A 21,079-nucleotide genomic window follows, 5' to 3' on the forward strand; every position below is an offset into this window, starting at 1 on the left:
ACAGCCTGGACTTATGAAGAATGAATTAATCATGGTAGATGCAAGGGTTTATTTTTCTAAAGCAGTTGCAGAATTAGCAGCTGAAAAAACACCGAAGGATTAAGATATCCCTGTCAATAAGAGATACGTGGGGATATGTGTCAGTAAAGGGTGAGGGTGCTGTGTGAAATCTTATTTGATAACTGTATTCAAATGGGTGAATTTACAGGTTTTGGCACCTTCCAAGAGAAGTGGGAGGTATTTTGAGGATAACCCATAGCTCAGTGCGTTTTTCATGCCTCCTGCTGTGCTCGGCTCCGCAGAAGCAGTGAGCGTGTTACAGTGTATTTCCCTCCTCTCAGCTGGAGACCCTGACTTTTTGGTTGAAACTCTGGAAATCTCTGCTTTCCTTCCGCGAATGTCAGTCAGCCCCGCGCTCCTCACGCGGGCCCCACCGCGCTGAGGGGACAGCCAACAGGCGGAGAGACCTTCGAAAGTGAGCGACACAGCAAGCTTGTGTATAGCAATCGAGATTTAATCTTTCCAACAGTCCGGTACCTCATGAAAACCCGCTGTACGGCAGAGCCCAGGGGTGAGACTTCACTGCCCGGGCTCGGCTTGCCTGCTCCAACGAGAGCAGGTCTGCTGCTGGTTTTGATGGGAACAGGCACTGAGGTATGTTGCCCGCCGATACCCAGCTGCTTCTGACCGCCTTGAAGATGGAGAACCACGAGGAGATCAAGATAAATGATTAAAGGGCAGCCTGGGCTAATTTATAAAGATTAAAATAAATTTGTGTGCTTTGGCCAAAGAATAACTGTGGAGGAGAACAGCTATTTACAAGTATCTGAAGCATGTAAATCTCAGGCAGGGAGGAGAATGGCTGAGAGTGCTCCAAGGACAGGATAATGAGAACTAGCAGCATAAATTTTCTTAATTTCATCCTAAATATAGGGAAGACGGCTAAAACCTCCGAGATAAATTACATCGTGGCAGAGTCTCTATGGGAAGTTGTGGAAATGCCGTCACTTGGGTAATTTAAAACTGGGCTGGACAAAGTGTTAGGAAATAATGTTCACAAGGGGAACAATGCGGCGGCGGCCCCTGAGGCATGGACCAGACAACTCTTCTGGCTCTGCTCTGACTAATTCTGTGAAACCTGTGCTAATTGGGCTAAGCGAGAGCCTTTCCTGTCAACTCCCTTTCTGTGCCCATCACAGAGAGAGGAGCATAGAAGTCTTCAGTCTAACGCGACAAATGACAAGCCACTTGTTCTCCGCTGCAGCGGTGAAGATCATTTCTGAAGTGGAGCCTTCTCCTCCTCCTCTCCCCTCCCTGTTTTCTGCCCAGTTTCCCAGCGCCCCGTTTGTGCTGCTTCTGCCTCCGTTCACTTTTTAAATATTTTCTTTCTCACCGAGCCAGGAATGAGCCCTTCTGAATAGGCTTGTGGCAGGCTCATCATTTCTGTTGTGCGTGATGTGGCATTTTTGGTAAAAACATATTTTTTGCTGTATTCGGATGAAAAAAAAAAAAAAAGATCCGAAATGTTCTTTTTCTTTTTCCTTGGAGAAGGAAAGAAAGAAACAGGCCCATTTCTGGAGGATCGGAGCCGCGTGTGCCCCAGCTGCCGGGGTTAGCACCCAGCCTGGCTGGCTGGTGGCTGCCCCAGGAGCCCATGAGCTGGCAGGGATAGGGCTCCCTGCCCGGCTAATTGTTGCATCAAATCCCACACATCACACGGTTTGCTTCGTTTGCCTCAAATGAGTGTTTTCTGTCAGAGAACTTGTATTTTTCTTAACTAATTCTGGATCGAAAGGGGGTGAGATATGACCGCAACACCTTTCCCCCTCTTATTTACCACTTAGCCTGCCTCTGTGTACAAATTACTACTGGCTCTGCAGCACAAATGCACTGTTGACAACAAATCCTAGGGTCTTTAATTGTAGCTGTTGCAGATCTGTCACCAGAGCGCTAAAGAAACGTCACGAGTTGCCACTGTCATCTTTCCTCTAGGATGCTGTGAGTCACTAGGTGATAAGTTGCACTCGGATGGTGGCACCTGAACCAGCAGTATAATATGTCTGTGGAGCAGGAGCAGTAAATAACACACCCTGTGCGCTGCCACGGGCAGTACATAAAATGTCTTTTACTGACAAGAATTTTTCCTCACACCGCTGGAATAATTTTTTTTCCCTCCCCACCCCACCCCCCCGCCCCCTCCCCATCCCAAATGGTCTTTGCTGCTCTTTATAAACCAGCAAGACAGAGAGCGATGAAAACCGGTGCCTTGAAGGCTGCAGCAGAGGAGTCAGTGCCTATTGTGCAGCCCCACGCGTTGTTGGGTGGCTGCTCCAGGTTGTCTCCAGCAGCTGCAGTCTGTGGAGCAGGCCGGGGGGCCACCGAGTGGGCGACCCAGTAACTCCACTTCTTTATTTCCCTCAGCCTCCAAAACCTCAAAGGAAGGACTTTCAGCCTCTTCACTGGGCCCTTTCACATCATAGGCGTGAAACCAAGGGCCTGAAGAAGGCGCTTGAAAGTACCTGCCCTCTCAATTTCGGGCTATTCAGATTGCGAAGAATGGTGTTTTCAGATGTGCACTGGTATTCAAGCACCTAAAGGCTTTAATTGTGTTTAGAAATACCTCTAAACGCCATAAAAAACCTAATGTTTGAAGATCTGCTCCTAAGTGTGCAGATGGAGGAGCCAATGGAGGCTTCCCAGCGACTTCCAAAAGGTCAGGACAGTGACTCTTTGCCAAATGCGCGTGTGGTTGCCACCAAAGTGCTACAGTGAGCTCCCAGTGCGGTTTGTACCGGGTGCCCTGAGAGCACGAACACTGGATGTGGTTGTCGTGGGCAGACTTGGGCTCCGTACCTGCACTTTTTTACTGTGAGGGTGACAGAGCACTGGCACAGGTTGCCCAGAGAGGTTGCGGAGACTCCACCCTTTGTCCCTGAATATCCTCTGGATATTCGGAAGCCAGCTGCATTTGGTTCTGGCCAGCTGTCTCTAGGTGGCCCTGCTTGAGCGAGGGTTTGGACCACTTGACCTCCGGAGGTCCCTTTTATCTCCCATGTGAACTGGCCACTCGAAAGTACTACAAAACACCGCTCAGAAAAACACCAGTGACATTGTGTAATAGTAACGAAAAGGGAAAAAAAAAAAAAAGCCATCTATGTCAGAGCAGATAATATGCTTTTTAAGCAGGAGGATGGCCACTACTAATCTATATGTCAGCCTAAATACCAGGTTTTGTTTTCTGAATGTAAAAAAGGCTACAGTTCTGGGGGAAAAAATGAAAAGGGTAACGCTCGCTCTCCCTTAGCCTGAGGAACCTCAGACATACGGACGTGTATGGGGAATGGAAGAGCAAGCGCGCCGTGGCTCCCAAGGAGGCTGCGCTAGCCCGCACTATAAATAAGGACAGGTCTCAGGAGCGTGGCTGTGTTTCCTTCAGTGTCTGCTTCCTCCTCCTCCTTTATGTATCTGTGCACAGAGTGTAAACCTCAGCTCCTGTATCCATATATATCCATTTATCTTGTACAAACATTTTTCAGCTGGGGTGAGAGTGAGGATGTAAAATGCCCGGCCAGTCAAGTGCAGCCGGTGCGGTATTGGAAGGGGACAATAAAGTATGGGCATCTTTATGGGTTAGCTTTTTATGGCGCTGCTTCTGCAGGAGCACCACGGATGCTAAAATACAGAAAAACCATCATGGACCAGTTCCCCGGGGCAAGTTGAGGGTTGGGAGGTTGCTCTTAGCCATAAACAGACTTGTGCTCGGTTTGGATCAGCCCCTGGGATCACCGAATGCAACTGCATCCCATTACTGCAGCATTTCTAGAAGGAATTAGTGGACTTTAGTCGTTACATCGATTAACACCCATGTACGGTGCTAGAATGGTAGGAACTACTCAAATTAGTAGAGACACCAGCTTGTAAATATTAAAAGACTTGCCATGAGAGCTGCAGTTTTTATGGTAGCTTTTTGCATGATCTTGAGAGAAAAAAAGGCGGCTGCTTTTGACACATACCGAGGGGGTTATTCTGTAGGCAGCTAATCCTGGGTTTTGGCATGTTTACTGTGAAGTGCGAAGCAACAAGCACCTACGGCTCCCTGCCATAACTTTTCCACAGTGCCGAACTCCGGGGATCTGTCATGGCCTCAGCATGAGTTACAGTGCTTTTTTCCTCATAAAACCTATGCGGTACTCAGCAGCTAAACTACCTATGGCCGTGCAATAACCGATGCAGAGCCGGCCCGGGGTCCGTGGCTGGGCTCGTGTCAGATAGGCGCGTGCCATCAGTGGGGTGGTTCAAGGCCAGGTCTGCGCTTGGAAATTTGCATTCGTCTGACAAACCGCATCTAATTAGGCTGCTCTGGCTTTTGGCGTGCAGGTAAATCTTAGCTTACTCGCTGGGTACTCTTGTAGCGATGAGCAAAGGGCTCGATAGCGTTTGAATGGAGACGATTGAAAAATATGCTTTGTTTTGTATTAAATGTTTTATTATGCTTTTATTTGTGGGGGGGGGGGAGGAGTGTGAATTAGGTATAATACCTCTTCTGTTGAAGCTCAGTTATTTGTGTTCTTTGGCAGAAAGCCTGTAATTTCAATTTTTGCTGATGCTTATCAAAAAACTCGTGTGCTCAATCAAAAAGCTTTTTATGTGTTTTGGAGCTGAGGAATGTGAGGCCCTGTTATTAAGCTGAACCTCATTTCTGTCTCCTCCAGCTTCGGAACGGGGCTCTGAGACGCCACTAATAGCAGCGCTGTATCCGCCCTGGCCTGGGACAGATGCTCGTCGAGTAGATGAACCCCTTGATCTGGAGATGTCTCTGTCTGGCCCTCATGCAGCGCCCACGCCTGAACGGGGCTTACCCCACGCTTAGATCTAATCAGCAGCCTTTCCCGGCCAGTCTAGCGTCAGGGGAGAGAGGATGTACAGCCACAGATGTACTCTGTGTGTCTGATTTATCTGGGGGGGGGGGGGAGAGAGAGGGGAAGGGAGTGGAGGTGCCGGACAACCTAATCTTATTCGCAGGTCAGATCCAAAGGGTTTTATGAGAATTTTGCCTAAATAGGAAATTAATAGGGACTTAGAGGTTTGCCTTTGGTTTTGTGTTTACTGAGCAGAGATCTTGGGAACTTGGTATGTGGAGCTTATATGTTAGCAGCCATCGCCGTGTTACGTTGCCTCTTGATTTGATTTCTTGTTGTGAATGCTTCCTTTTGAAAGTATCCTTGCCTTTAGAGTCGTGTGAGCAGCCGTACACAAAAAGCTAAATTATAAGGGATAAATATAGCCTTCCCAGCTTTCTACCTCGCTATAGGTTCACAGCAGAAAAACCATCAGCCTTCTGAAACTCAGCTACTATAAAAGATGTAAGGAGCTTGATAGTTGTCTAAAAGTCATTTTCTACTGAAGGCTTAATTGTGACAAGCGTGGTCCGTGCTCCTTTCTGGACTGTCTCCAGAAGTATTTCAAGAACTGATCTTTTTATTTATGGGTTCTATTTATGGGTTTATGGATCATGTGGCCATTGTCAACTCTTGTAGAAGGAGTTCCCCCTGCTAAAATTATTGTTATGCATCTTCCCAGAGCCTTGCTGTTGAACACTAGCTCATTCTGTTGCGTGGATATTTTAAGCTTTTTGTCTCTCTTTTGCACTGATTGTATGCTTTGAACTTATCCTACCAGATAAGGGACACTTTACTCAGTACCACTGCCCTTATTTGCATGTATTCAGTGTGATAGCAATAGCGGGGCGGAGACCTGTGGGACAAAACTGTATCTGGTAGCAAAGTGGTAGTGGAAATTATGATCCTCATGGTATAAAGCCAAAGATCGCCCAATACCAACTGCCTTTCCACTGTTGCTGCAGCCTCCTGTTGTTTGTATCCCACAGGGCCAGGGCAGTGACAATGCTGGAATGACAACTCTCTGCCCCAGATGTGGATATGTTTTGCCGCACTGGCGTCAGAGGGGTGACACCGTGACGCCTCCTGGATGACTAGCAGTGACTCACGACTGTGCTGCCAGCCCGCCCGGAGGCTGCGTCCTCAGAGCAGGACTCGTGCCGAAGGGTGGCTCCTGTCACAGTTGGTCCTGCTGGGATCGATGCTGCTGCTTAGAAGAGGGGTAGGGGACGTGTCTACTTCATTCTGGGCAGCCCAGAGCTACGTAAATCCCTTCCAGTGATTTGTGGACTGAGTTTAGTAGATATATCTGAGGGCAAACTTGCACCTTGTATAAGCAACCTTGCTGACCTAGAGCTAACAGAGTGAGTTTTAACTCTTCTGTCCTCTGTCATCTGAATGTTAAAACCGTTACCGCAATGTTTTATTAACAGCAGTTTTAAAATTTAATAGTTTTATTCTAAGTTGTAAAGCACTTTTGCACCAGTTCCCAAGAGGGGGATGACAGTAAGAACGCTTCACTGTGTTTTTCAGATTGGTTAGGTTAATGCTTTTCATGTTAATGAATACATATTAAGATCTTATTAGACAGTGTGTCTGTGAGCAAAGTTCCTGCTGATCCCATTGCGGAGTTTTATCTGTGTCAAAAATTGCAGGATCAGGTCATTGTATCATTTTAGAAAATGATTGTGACCTCCGCTTAACATTATAATGTTTGTCAAAGCAAGTGAAAACCAGTGAATTCTGAGATTTTAGTCTACAACCCATAGCCTGAGTTTGGAGGTCCTGACACATAAACAGAGGCTATGCTGGAAGAGGTTGGTTTTGAAATAATACACGATTAGTTTCAGGAATAATAATAAAATTGCCCTCTGCTTAAAATCAAATAAAAAATTTAAGAAGGACTGGCAAGGTCCTGGAGTGTGTTGAGGAACGGCTAGCGATAGAAACCATCACGGCATTACCGAAGGTAGACAGATAGTGTTAATTACAGAAGCCGGTTGTCCCACAGAGAGGGAGGTTGGTGGTAGCAGTGATTTATTTCAGAGGGCAGTTTAGTCATTGTACTATTCCTGGACAAGGCTCTGAATTTAAGTGATACTTAGACTCTTAAGTCATTTTTGAAACCAAATTTAGGTACTTGAGTCACGTAGATGTTTCTGAAATTACTCCTGTCTTTCTGTCAGCCGTTTCTACATGGCTGATCTTGGAAGACACAGCACCTACTGGCTGCTGTACAGTCAAGTAGGAGCTGGGAGCTGGAAGTGTCAAGAGGTTGGTGGATACCTGCCAGCAGTTGCAGTGCAGAAAAGGATGATCTGATGTGCCCGGGGTGGTTTTGGAGCTGCTGTGCTGGTGCAGTTGGTCTCTGTGTGCACCTTGAGTCAGAGGCACCTGGAACGTGTCATCTTTACTGTGCGTGTGCACACATCTCCCTTGCAGCCCAGAGATCTTGGGCTTGCTGCTCACAGTCCCTCTTGTACGTGTTTCCTGGCCCTTGCTCAGGGATTTCCCAACATCCTGCACGCAGAAATCTGATAAAATACCGCGGGGAGTGGGAGGGCAGACACAACGGGGGTGTCAAACCAAAGCCAAGCTGTATGTGTTGGGTAGCTCGGTCTTCCCTGGCACCCTGGGCTCTGCAGGCAGCGTGGTGTTTTAAGGAGACTTCGGGGTTGGGGCGAGGACTGGGGCTGGCTAACAGCCCCCACTGGGTCTGAGGTCCCTCTGATCCCCGGGGGCTTGGTCAGGCAGCGGGGCGCAGGTAGGCGGGCAGATAAGTAGGCACTGGAGGGAGAAGGTAAATAGGCGAACGTGGGAGAATCTCTCTTCTGAATTAGTCCAGGCAGCATGAAGAAGCGTATTGTTTTTTCATATCAAGGGTGTCAGATATGGATTTGTGATTCTGATACTGCATAATCAATTCTCTCCCCTCTGCTGTGCTTTGTCAGGAGCGGTTTTGTTCATTTGCAGTCCTTGTTCACGCTTTCCTTCCTGTTTCGCTTGTCTTTATAGATTTTTATCTGAAAGTTGAAAATGTTTCGGTTGATATCAGGAAGATTGCACCTGCTTTTGAAAAGAGGCGAGCGACACAACATGATGATAAAATAGCCATTCGAGATGCATTTGTTAATGCTGATAACATTAAAATGTTTACTGGAATATTTGCACTGCTAAGGGAGAGGGGAGGGACCTCCTCAGGTGCTTAGGGGCCGGTTCGTCGCTTCGAACTGCTGCCATCTGAAGGTTAGGCATCTGCTCTAAATTGGCTGTCTGGGCACCCTCTCGAGACCATGGAGAGAGATGGGAAAGGACGAAATCCCTTCTAAAGGTGTGTGTCTTAAGTACATCTTTTGGGTCAGAACAGGGGTGGGACAGGAAGAATTGTCCCCTGGAAGTGACTGTCTTTTTCCTCTAACTACCAAGGGAGCCCAAGTGACTTCATTTAACTTACTGCCCAAGATTTAGAGAGCTACAGTAGGGGAAATGAATCCCAGCCCTACTGATTTGGCAGTAGAAACCTCAATGAAAGTTAGTGGGAGTTAAGGCTCTTGAACCTTCCAAGTGCTGTAGATAATGCTGCTATTAAGTTTGATGTTTCCTGTGAGATACTTGGCTGTGTCTGGACTCGCAAGCGTGATTTTTCAGCTAAGCCTGAGATCAAATTCTTCCAGAGGCATGATGTAAAGGAAGAATAGTGTGGTCCGTGACGATGTGAAGAGTTCAGAATCCAATTTTAAGTGGTGCAAGCCCTACAGCGATGTAGTCTGTAAGTAAGAGAAGGGCTTATTGGGCAGCGATATGCCAAATCTGTATCTGACACGTCGATCAGCTCCTTTGTTTTTGCCTGGTATTTTAGGTTAGAGATTACTTTCATTTTAGGAGGTATTTGAAAATAAATCAGTTTCTTAGGGGTGCAGAGGGAATGTTGTTGGTGGGTACATCTGTTTTGCTCTATCCTCTGGGTTCGTGAGCACAGCTTTTTCTAACAGTGGTGGTTTTGTAGGTTTCTGTGGTTATTTAAAGGCAGGATTATCGATGTAAAATGTGATCCTCCAGATTGCAATGGAAAGGCTAGAGAAAAATGGCCTTTGGTGCTTTGCCAAGCACACGAGTCCTTTGCCCTATTTCTGGGCCGACATAGTTACCTCCTAACGTGGAGGACCTTTGCCCCAGAAGCTTAGGGGAGCCCTAGGACCCTTCTGGAGACTCTGCAGCCTTTGAGGAGGGGCTGGCTGTGGGGATGGTTTGGCCACCAAGGTAATCCATAATTCGTAACTGAATTACGTCCAACAAATGGACTTCATTTGGAGATTGCTCACTGGCCTTAAATAGTGCTTCTTGTGTTGCTAGTGATTCCTTGACTTGTCTTATCCCCTGAGTGGTGAGACAGGGGAGCCTTGAGATTGGTTTCTCAAGCTGAGTTGAAGTGCTATGTGCTGGTGAACACCACGGCATCATTAGGTGAGCGGCTGCTGAGCACTCAGTACTCCTGTTGCACGTGTTGTAGGTCAAAAGTGGGCTATTATATATATACGCTTTTCCTCTGAGTTACTTTTCTAGCAATTGATCTTCATCTGCTGGGCGTGTAAATGCTGCAGTTTGTTAGAGTCCCTGCTAAATACCTTCTTCAAAGTGACAGAGAGACAACCCCCGCATCTCTACCAGTACTCTTCAGTGGTGAGGTACTGAAGTGCGTTTGGGTAAATGTTGCATCTTCCTTTTCTCTCATGCTTCCCTCCCCCCTCTCTGTTTTGTTTGTTGCAGGTTCTCGGCCTTTTTGGATCTACGCAGTGGAAGTTGCATCTTGTGTATGGCGTGGTTAAGCTTGCAGCCTGTCACCTCGGCCTTCCTCCATTTTGGGCTGGTTACTTTTGTGCTGTTTTTGCATGGTTTGCAGGTGGATGCTGGCCTGACGGGAGACTCAACCAGTTCAGTACAAAACAGCTCGTGTTCAGGATCTTTTGACTGCAAAGAAGGTGTTATCCTGCCAATATGGTACCCAGAAAACCCATCCCTTGGGGACAAAATTGCCCGTGTTATCGTATACTTTGTAGCACTGATCTACATGTTCCTTGGAGTCTCCATCATTGCAGATCGTTTCATGGCATCTATAGAGGTCATTACGTCGCAAGAGAAAGAAATCACGATTAAGAAACCCAATGGAGAGACCACGACGACCACCATTCGCATTTGGAATGAAACTGTTTCCAACTTAACCCTTATGGCTCTGGGCTCCTCTGCTCCTGAGATCCTTCTGTCTCTGATAGAAGTGTGTGGGCATGGATTCATAGCTGGAGACCTGGGGCCGTCTACAATTGTTGGCAGCGCTGCTTTCAATATGTTTATCATCATTGCCATCTGTGTCTACGTGATCCCTGATGGAGAAACCAGAAAGATAAAACACCTGAGGGTTTTCTTTGTCACAGCTGCGTGGAGCATCTTTGCTTACATCTGGTTGTACATGATCCTTGCTGTCTTCTCTCCAGGTGTGGTTCAGGTCTGGGAAGGTCTGCTCACACTTTTCTTCTTTCCACTTTGTGTTCTTCTGGCTTGGATAGCAGATCGACGTCTGCTTTTCTATAAGTATATGCACAAAAAGTACCGTACCGACAAGCACAGGGGCATTATCATAGAATCAGAAGGTGATCACCCTAAGGGAATTGAGATGGATGGCAAGATGATGAACTCCCACTTTCTGGATGGAAACTTAGTCACTGTGGAGGGGAAGGAGGTAGATGAATCTCGCAAAGAGATGATCCGGATCCTTAAGGACCTGAAGCAAAAGCACCCAGAAAAGGACTTGGACCAGCTGGTAGAAATGGCTAACTACTATGCCTTGTCTCATCAGCAAAAGAGCAGAGCCTTTTATCGCATTCAGGCTACCAGAATGATGACGGGAGCTGGCAATATTCTGAAGAAGCATGCGGCTGAGCAAGCCAAGAAGAGTACCAGCTTGCACGAGGTGCGGCCAGATGAACCTGAGGAATTCATCTCCAAAATTTATTTTGACCCGTGCTCCTACCAGTGTCTTGAGAACTGTGGTGCCGTTCTTCTGACAGTGGTGCGGAAAGGAGGGGACATGTCCAAGACCATCTATGTGGACTATAAAACAGAGGATGGCTCTGCCAATGCTGGTGCTGACTATGAGTTCACAGAGGGGACTGTTGTCTTGAAATCAGGGGAGACCCAGAAGGAGTTCTCCGTGGGAATTATTGACGATGACATCTTTGAGGAAGATGAGCATTTCTTTGTGCGGCTCAGTAACCTCCGTGTGGTGGACAGTGAGGAACCTCCAGAGCTCAGTAACTCCCCGTATCCAAAGGCCATATTGGCTTCTCCTTGTGTGGCCACAGTGACTATACTGGATGATGACCATGCTGGCATCTTCACATTTGAGTGTGATGTTATACATGTCAGTGAGAGCATTGGCGTGATGGAAGTCAAAGTCCTAAGGACATCAGGTGCTCGGGGTACAGTCATAGTGCCATTTAGGACAGTAGAAGGGACGGCGAAAGGAGGTGGAGAAGACTTTGAAGACACTTACGGGGAGTTGGAGTTCAAGAATGATGAAACTGTGTAAGTACCCCATTCGTTTCTGTTCCTGGGTCTACTTTTGGTATTTAACCCAAGATTTTGCCTCCATTACAGGTGAATGCTGATAAGGGCAGGCTTCTTTCTTCAGCTTTCCTTCAGTTTCCCTACTTACCTCTTTCAGGCAAGAACCGACAGCAGGATTTAAGAGCTCAAAGCTCTTGTCCCTTCCCTCTTGGGAATGACAAAGTGAGGCTTAGAAATACGGCGGGGGGCAGAGGGGGAGAATATACAAGTATATCATTCTCTGCCGTCCTGTACTAAAGCTAAGGGTTAATAGAGAGCTAAGGTAGAAAGCGAAGAAAAAGGGCGAGCTTTTACCTGGCTGGGCAAATACGGGAAAGCCTCTTTTTGAACACCAAACATAGAGGGCACAGGAGTTTACTGCTATCCCTAGATGAAAAGTTTACAAGGCAAGCAAGAGCTGCTCTGTAGACGTGGGGCTTTATTTTCACAGGAGCAACACATCGTGCCTCTATCCCTAGGCTGCCTGTGCAACTTGCAGGTCCGCGTGGCAGCTAATTCACAAGTATAGGCACAGCTGCCAGCTGTTCTGCTGGACTTGGGAGATTCTTCCAGCCTCTTTGTCTCTATGGTCTACCCATATTCCCCACATCACCTTCTCTATGCTCTCCCTATGTCTGTTCTTTTACTACCTGCGTTTTTTTCCCCTTGTAAAATACCATGGCAATTGGCAATGATGCTCTAAAGCACTGCAGCTCACAGCCTGTCCATGTGGCTCCATGACCCAGTGTTTTCATACAGAATAAAGAAGGGAAGCAAAATAGTCTGCACCAGTCCTGTTAAATCAGGTCTTTTGTTGTGTACAAAGTAGCTGATATGAAGCTAGGAAGTAATAAAGACCAGAGAGGCGATAATGTCTAATTGCTTTAAGTACCTGCTGTTAACATTAGTGGGGAATGAGAAAATAACCTTAGCGGCACAGGGAGAGGGAGGGGGGTGTGAACCTGGTGCTAGAACTCCCTAGTGTTAAGTGCCAAGGTTCCTCTTGTTAACACCTAATCACTTGAGCCATCAAAGGAAGAATTGTGCAGACTTGCAACTGGCATCAGAGAAGAGAAATCTTTGTACCAAGCCTCCCAATACAGTACCCAAAAGGATGTTAATATATTAAATACTATGAAGTAGGGATGCCCTAATTCAATAGCACCTTCTGCCTTAGCCCACTAAACCATTTAATCCAGCTAATATCCACAGGCCCGATGCTTGATTGTAAGTACGTGTTCTCCCCTATTAAAGGAAGAGAAGCTCCTGGTTGGCTGCGTTCAGCCACAATCAGAGATGGAAGAGGATCAGCTGTCCTCATCTGGCCTTCTCAGGGAGATGGGCCATGCAGGTTAGTCTCCTTAATTGAGCTGCAAGCTGATTTCTGTAGAGAAAGTGAAGAAGAATGTCAGCTGTGTGGTTACGGTCTCCTGTGAGTAGACTACCTAAAATATAATGGGTACTACCTCCCTTCAGCCAGGTCTTGAGGAAAAGAGGCTTTTCTTGCTTGAAAAAGACCCATCAGTGAAAGGCCAGCAGATTTGGGGTACCAGAGAAAAAGCCTATGAGCTATCTTACTCCAAACTGTACTCCCTTTCTTTCATCTTCCAGATGATGGAAGACATCTTTTTGTTTTTGAAAAGTGTGACAGCAGGCCAGAGCATACCCACATAGTTGCTTCACTTGGGTTCAAATAAATCACATTCAGCAAGAGCATACACATCCTTGTGGGATCCTCTAACAAAAATTAAGGCAGTCCAGAAAACAAGTATGTGTAGGTTACTTAATGCTGTGGTTTGTGACCCAGAGAAGATGCCCTAGAGCACAGATGAGACCTTTATGATGTACTTAAGGCAGTGCCCACACCTAATGCATTAATGTGGCTTTCAATTCTGAATCAGAAGACTGCTGGGAACAAAGCCTGCTAGACATAGTGGCCGTGGAGACCACGTGGCTACCAGAGATGAATTTCTTTTGAAGCTAGAATTAGTATGGCTGGCTCAACGTAGCACTTAATCAAACTAATAAGCCTAACAAGGAGGGAGATCATGTCAGCCAGCAGGCTGCCTTTATTCACTTCTGAGTTTAATTTTAAATCTCCAGGTCTTCTGGGAATGGAATTTTGGGCTGGAAACATGTGAAGGTAGTTTTCATTAATCAGCCCTTGGCCTTTAAATTCAGTGACCACAGGTCAGTTGCTCTACTTTGCCAGCTCTTCTCTGAGGTGCAGGTGGGAGCAGCTGTAGAAACCTGGAGGCAGTAATAGGTGGGTTTCAGCTCTTCTTCCTTTTTTGCTTTCTAAATCTCAATGTGAAAAAAAAAAAAAAAAATTGATTCAATATCTAGGCTGCAGACAAGCTTGAGGTAATCAAGTCCGAATTTGGAGTTCGGACCTGTAATATTCCAACAAGCACTATCTAGTTTTGGTCAGCCTTAGTTTTAGTAGATGGGTGAATAGGGCGTTTGGGACAGTTTTGCCGACCGAGAGGGCAATGTATGAGTGACTAGTCACGGTATGGCTTGGTACCAGACTGTATGAAGACACTGGGTCACTGAAGCGCCAGGGGTTTGCCTGACTGAATATTTTAGCCCCTGCCTCTTAAATGTCTTGCTGCTAAGGGGAATCCTCTGTGAAGTACTGATATGCCCTATGCACTGAAGGGGGTGACCAAGGCTCCACGAAGCCTGGTGCAGAACAGAGGTGAAGTCAGGAGGGTTAAGGTGGTCAGTAGTTATTGCCAAGGACAGAGGGTCAGAGATCAGTAAGAAGTTATGTGCTCCCCACTTTCAGCCCGATCATTAGGCCCTCGCTTAGGAAAGGTGAAACTTGGGCTCGAGTTTCCATGCTGGTGTCGGAGCTGCTCATGGTTTTATACAAACCTGAGGTGGAGTCCTTTCTTCCCTCACTGCTTCAGCCTTGTCATTCTCGTCATGGAGTCACTTTGAAAAGATTTTTGACTCGTGGAGGAAGCAAATGAATTAACAGCATCTTGCAACCACGTAAGACAGCGCTATGCTTTACAGTGGCTCTTTGTGCGTGCTGAGGATCTGCAGCCACCAAGAAGCACAGAGCAGTGTAAACCAGAGGAGAGTAAAAGCTGCAGCTCGCTCTCTGACACACAAATTAAATAAACTTCAGCTCGCGTTCTGCAGCGGCAGGCGATCTGTAAGTGGTTTGTAGGTTGGCCTCCTTAAGTGTAGCAATGGCTAGATTAATTTGAGGGGTTCTGGATTACACAGCATCCTTGAGATTAAGCTATAGGAGAGGCGCTGCTGTCTACTGAATCCCTAGGGCCGAGGATAAGCGCTTTCCCTGAAAACTAAATGGAGAGAGGGTCTTCACTTAAATATAACAAGATAAGCTAAACTATCTCAAGGTTGTTTTTAAGAGGCTTTCCCTAAGATATGTGGGGCTTAAAAAAAGATGACTTGATGCAAAACATTGCAAAATGAGAGGGAAATGGATCCTGCCACCGGCTCTTGCTTATTGCTTCTGTGATTCTTTCTAGACTAACGTGGTCAAAGTTTCCTTACTCACATTTGGGTGGGAGCACAAGAGAGAACAGGCTGAGATGAGGAGGCTTGAAACAATGCTGTTATTTCTGAAATATGGTCCCATGAAGTGTGTGTGTGTGTGCATGGATGCGTATGGGTGTTGGGTAGCTATAAATCCAGCCATATAATCTTGATTGCTGTCATCTGTTGAGAAGGGAATTGATCAGGTCTCAAATATTTGATTATGCTGCCTCTTTTTCAATACATTTGTTATTTCCAAACTTGTGTTCCACAGAAGGTCAGAAATGACCTAAGCAGCTGAAGTAGAATCCTAGTTCTCTTGTTGACTAAAAGGAAACTCTCAAGAAATCAACATCAAAACTTAGTGGTTGCTTGGTTTGTGGGGTTTTTGTTTGTTTTTGGTTTTGTTGGTTTTTTTTCTTTTTCCCCAAGATGAGTGAACACTTTTCTGGTTAAATAATTTTGTATGGAAATAAATGTTAGGTTCTTGGAGCCATGAAAACTAGGAGAATGATTGACCCAGCTGCCTTATCATGTCCAAGCTATAAAGAAATCATTAAGAGCCAGCAGCAAGAAGTGAATTGGGTTTTAAAGGATTTTCTTTTTGCATAATAAAGAGAACTCCTAGCAAGTCATTCAATTTAATTTAAATTTTCTGTGTTTAAAACTGTTTAAATTCATATGGAAATTTGTCTAGGTCTTGCTTTAGAAAGTTTAGGAAGAAACACAAGTTACCGTTAGCTAACTGATACGCCAGCTAGAAGATAGAGTGACAAGTTCTGCTTCGGCCACGTCACTTGCAGCAGCTATACTGAGTTAAGGTTTAGGCCAAGAGACCTACTTTGTTCCCTGCCTTTGTTGCTGGTTGCTCAATTACTTGCAGGACACGAAGGCTACTGGAGGTGTACCCATCTGCCCTGAATCCATAGTTCCCACAGTATTGTCTGTGGCTCAGGAGGGAACGGGGTGTAGAGGGATGCTGTGGTGTTAAACCGGTTATAAGCGGCCTGCAAAACCTCTTTGCAAATCAGCGTAGCTAAACGTTGGTAACGTGTGGAAACCTACAGTCACTTATCTGTACGTGCGTTAGGCAAAGCTCTTGATAGCAGGCGGGCTGTCTCCTCCATTCGCACAGAGGCTGCTGAAGACAAACACGTTAACCCTGCCTCGATAAGCAGAGAGATTATTTTTGCCTTTAGGATTTGGGCAGGATGTTGTCTGCAAGTTGTGTGCTGCCTCTGCTTGTCTGCTTCTCTCTAGAGAAGCCCACAGGCAGCGCCACAGGGTCACCGTGAGCCTATGCTTAGCTCGGGGGGACTGGACCTCCAAAGTGCTGCTACAACACTGAGCAGTAGAAAGCCACGTGCATTTCTTCCTCCTTCTTCAGGCATCTTCTGAGCCCCCCTGCTCATGGAGTGTGCGTGTATTGTATCTATGAGAAGGCCAGAGCTGTGCCAGAGGTGGTCCTGTCTGGGTCAAGCTCAGGTTGGTGCTGTGCCCCCGAGGCGGGTGGTTAACAACTGCCCCAGGCAGCCCACCATGTGCTGGTGCTGCTGCTGCCACCCTCTCTCCTGTGGGTTGAGCTGCCCTTGTTGGGTGGGAAGGTCAGTATCCCTTCCTCCTCCTTTTCCTCTCCTGTTCACCCGTGCTTGGACACAGAGATACCTGGGCCCTAACCCCTTGCTTGTCGTCCCGCCGTGGTGGCTGTTAGCTTCCCCCAGCAGATCTGGTGAAGGTGATTGTGGAGAAAGGTGAATGGCAGTTGTCTGTTAGAAGGACGTCATACTGAGGTTTGGTGTAATTAGCTGTCCTTTCTTATCGCCATTCAGTGCTTGAGGAAACTGTCAACTTCATTTTTTAATTTGATCACCTACACAGTCATGGTTGTGGCATTTTGAGGGAAATGCTATTAATGATACTTAGCTCTTTTGCATGGTGTTTTGTCAGTAGATCTCGTAGCAGTTTGCAAAGGACATTGAGGGACATTATTCCCATTTTCTAGATGGGGGGGGCGGACAATACAGAGGAAGTGACTTCTTTTCCCTCTGGATTACCCGACAGATCAGAGGCAAAGACAGGAATAAAACTGATCTCCCTGAACTGCCTGCCTGTGCTCTATCCAGAGGAAGGTCTGCATACATTGAGTTTTATAATTTGCTGTTACTCGGGACCAGTGAATTTATGCAGATTTGTGGACCTCTTCCCAGCCATCACAAATCAGATTGGTACAGGTGTAGGCATAGGCAGTAACTGCAATATCCCACTATTCCCCCAAGGTGTCAACAGTAACTGTGGTTTTGGGTGTTCATTTTCCTAAATTAAGTTTTGTCACATAACATGGAGGTGTGCTGCATCTGTGGACCTTGGTTTATCTATACCAGCTGTGATGACTCCAATTAATGACCAAGGTCATAACAAAATTATTTTGGTAATCTAGTATGAACTCCTGTTCAACAGCTCTCATAGACCATGCGCTGATTCTAAGGCTCTGAGGAGAACAACACTAAAAAAAATTAAGACTAATTAGAGGGACTCCAGGCAATGAGAATTTGTTGTGTGGGGCTGATGGTTCCTTCTCTCAGGACACACTCCCTTCCTGTTAAAGCGCACTTGAGATTGAATCTTCCAGACTCTTCTCCAGGTTGTTTCCATCAGTGGGTAAGCTCCTTCTGGCTCTCTTTTCCTACATGTTCACATAGATTAGAAGTTCTTGATGTTCCTATTTTAATTCAGATTAAGGGAAGACAGTAGCAGCTGTCCTCCAGTTAAAAAAGACAAAACCACTTTCCCCCACTATGTTGCCAGTGGTGAAAGGCTGTTGTATTTGCTTCTTGCTGTGAGATTCTCATGTTGGTGTTCTCAGCAGTACCGGTTTCTAATTAAACTGAAGTCCTTTACACATACAGACACACACACGCTCTGGGTTTCTGCTATAGTCCTGCTGTGAGATCTAGGTGGTGTGACCTGCAGGGGATTAGCGTGAGGCGTCAGGGGACTGTTCCTGGAGCGTATGTAAAATCAGCCTGCAGAAATGTGAGACCGTGGCACCGTCCTGGGAAGAAGAGAAGCCCCGAGCTGACCTTTATGTTCCCAGATAGTCCTGTTGGCAGGTGTCGGAGGGACATACTTGCCATCTGTCCATGAAGAAGGACAAAAGAGATCCTGTCTCGGAGACTGTGACTTCTTGCCCATCAAAGGGGAGGGCATTTGTATGAGTTTATGTGACAGCATTAAGCAGGGGGGGCCTGGGACCCCAGCTGAAAAGAAACGCACATGATAGAGATCAGCTGTTCAGAGCTGGCGTGTGCTCTGATCTAGCAGAGAAGCCCCTGGGAAGCTCCCAGGTTCCTGAAGTAGGAGGCCCTTGGAAGGTATCAGAGAGGGCAGCGATATTGCTAGTTTTGAGCAAGCGCAGGGAAATTCACCCTGCCAAATGACACAACCCAGTTTTGGGTTTAAAAGCAAACAACAGACCAGAACTGAGTCAAGATAAAACAAGTCTACCATGGCTTGAGTGAGCTTTCCCTCCTTTACCCATACTGACTCATGCATTACCGAGGGGGGACCTTTGCAAATGAGTGGCTTGGACATCATGCCCTTTACACACGGGTCTGCAGAAGCACAGGTTGTATTTGTTTCCAACCTATAAGAAGGAGGAGAAGGCACAGTTTGAATGATGCAGCTTCAGGGGATAAGAAGAGATGCTGGTGACAAGGCTTGATAGACCATCTATCACTCCAAGTATGTGCTGGTTTGGTTTTTTTAACCCACAGCGGGAACATTACTTAGAGCATCATTGTAATGTCTCTGTGACTCCTAACAAATCAGTGTGCCGGCAAAGTTTCTGAGTTAAATGTGGGCTTACCCTTTTCTAAATGAGATGAGGAGAACAGCAGAGTCTAAAAGCTCCCCAGCACATTTTTGTTGCATCTAAGCAGAAGCAGCCGATCCTGTTGGAAGGTGGCAGCTGTTTCAAATAAGAGATGACTTACCTGTTGCTAGCGATGTGGCTTGTTTCTTATTTACCTCATGTCAGGATAAAAGGTGATAAGAGAATTTGCTATGCTGGCTGATAGAAGCACTGGGGACCGAGTTCATCCTCCGTTTAGCTCCAGTGAAAACGGCAGATTTAAAGCTGGGAGGAATGCGGACTGGTACATATTTGCAGCTGTCTTAGCAGATGGGCCGTTGACAGATGAGGCCCCTCAAGTCTGTGCCTGGGTGCCAGCACGTACCGCTGTGAGCGTTTCAGCCGAAGCCAGTCCTGGTGTGGAGCAGGCTCTGGCTGCTTGGCGCGTCCGGCCCTTTGGGTGCATTACGCTGGAAGGGCAGCAGGGTGGAAGTCTGAACATCAGTTCTTCCTGCCAGGGTTTGCAGGGCCTGTCCTTAGGAGGCCGACGGAGACGTCTGCCAGGCTGCCTTGAAGCCTGAGCAGCCTCACGTGGAGCGTGGTGCAGCCCCAGAGCTGGACTGTAGGGCCTGGAAACCCTCCTCTTGGACATCAGATCCCTCACAGCCTCTGCTGTGTCCTACTGCTCTCCTTCCAGTTGCTGGCATGGAGCCCTTCTGGATATGAAGGGCTTAATGCTCTACACCCTGCAAGTGAAACCCATGGCTCTGATCTCCTGATCCTTCTGTGAGATGGTGGAAGATGGAAGATCTCCTTTGGTGTTTTTAGGTGTTGGGGAGGAAAGAGGCTTTTTCTCTCTCCCTCATTTGCCTCTCCAGAGTTTCCAGGAGCGGTTGCTCGTGGCTGTTGTGCTGAATGTATCGTAGATGGTTTAGCTGCTGCTGTGCCTCTTGGGCGTTCCATGTGAAAGCGTGTTGCTAAAGTGAAATGGGGTAAGAATTACCTGTCGGGCCTCTCTTTTACTTTCCATGACATAAGCAAGCCAGATGGGACCTACCTTCATAAAAATCCCTACCTGAGTGCTGTGCTGCTCCGCTTTTGTCCTCTAGAGGAAAAAAAGCGTGATAAAGCTATCAATATTTAATGTAGAAATTCTGCTCCGCTTATCTCTTCTTTACCTGTCTTCCCTCCTGGGTTGGTGTCTCCTTTACCTCATCTGCTTGAGTTTTGGTTTAATATGGGTATCTCCACCTCCCTTAGTAAAGGGAATTGGACCACGATGCTGTTTAGGTAGGATGTGCCAGGACCGGTGTATTGACTGTGCAAGACTGAAAAAGCACTGCGCGCTCTATTTTCTAAGACATCAGAAATGCTTCTTTATTTTGGGGTGGATTGTGGTTAGCTTTGATAGCTCGCAGTAGTTTTCTCTTTCTGTAGCGGAGTTGGGGAGAGAGAATGTGTGAATTGGCAGTTTTTCCCAGAGGTGTCCTGTGAGCTGACACCACCGGAGGTGGGCAGAGCTGTGAATAATGCAAAAGCGCAGCGAACGGGCTGTGTGTGAGCAATAACTGCTCGCCTAGCGGCCGGGCTCCCAGGGTTTGATCAGCTGTATCCTGCAGAGCCATACCTGAAAGCTGTAGCAGGGTGGAGCGTGAGAGATGCAGGGCTACCGCTGACGTGCGAGGCTGTAGCACCGTGGATGCGTGAGGAGCCGTGTGCGCTTTGTCTCGGCAGCGACCGTGGTGCCCGTCCTATAGGAAGGGCTTCATTTGCTATAATTAGCAAGTTCTTGGCATAACTGTCTGTCTTGCTCTTTTTGCGGGCTGACGCATGGAGAGGTGCTAGATGTGATCTGTGAGAGTCCGAACTGATGGCGGCTTCAGTAGGTCATTAGACTTTGTGGTGGGCAGCTGGTGCTGGATTTCCCTTGAGGTGACTTTAAAAAAAGAATAGGCTCTGGGGCCTGATTATCCCATCCTTTGGATGGTATAGAGCAGCAGAAAAAGGCATAACAGATGTGACATCTCCCCTGGCTTGACAGCAAGTTGTAGACAGCAGTGGTGGAGCGGGAGAGAAGTGCAGGGTGGTCTCCTTGGTGCACAGCCCCCAGAGGGGAGGGTAAAGAGCAGAGGAGCTGTTGCCTTTGGTGCTGGGGGAGCATCAGTAAGTGGGCAGGTGTGGGTTTTCTTCCCCGAGCTCTGTGGGGAGCGGTAGG

The 21,079-nt window shown here is 47.1% G+C and overlaps 1 protein-coding gene across 1 annotated transcript in view; it reads left to right on the plus strand.

Moving 5' to 3' along the window:
• SLC8A3 (solute carrier family 8 member A3) overlaps positions 1-21,079 on the plus strand; it is a 119,122-nt gene that overhangs the window by 11,729 nt on the left and 86,314 nt on the right. Inside the window, exon 2 of the mRNA XM_082485352.1 lies at positions 9,666-11,477. Coding sequence (XP_082341478.1) covers positions 9,712-11,477 — 1,766 coding nt within the window. The 5' untranslated portion in view covers positions 9,666-9,711. The remainder of the gene's footprint in view (positions 1-9,665; positions 11,478-21,079) is intronic.

This window comes from Vanellus vanellus, assembly GCF_965231255.1.
Source record: "Vanellus vanellus genome assembly, chromosome: 6".
NCBI lineage: Eukaryota > Metazoa > Chordata > Aves > Charadriiformes > Charadriidae > Vanellus > Vanellus vanellus.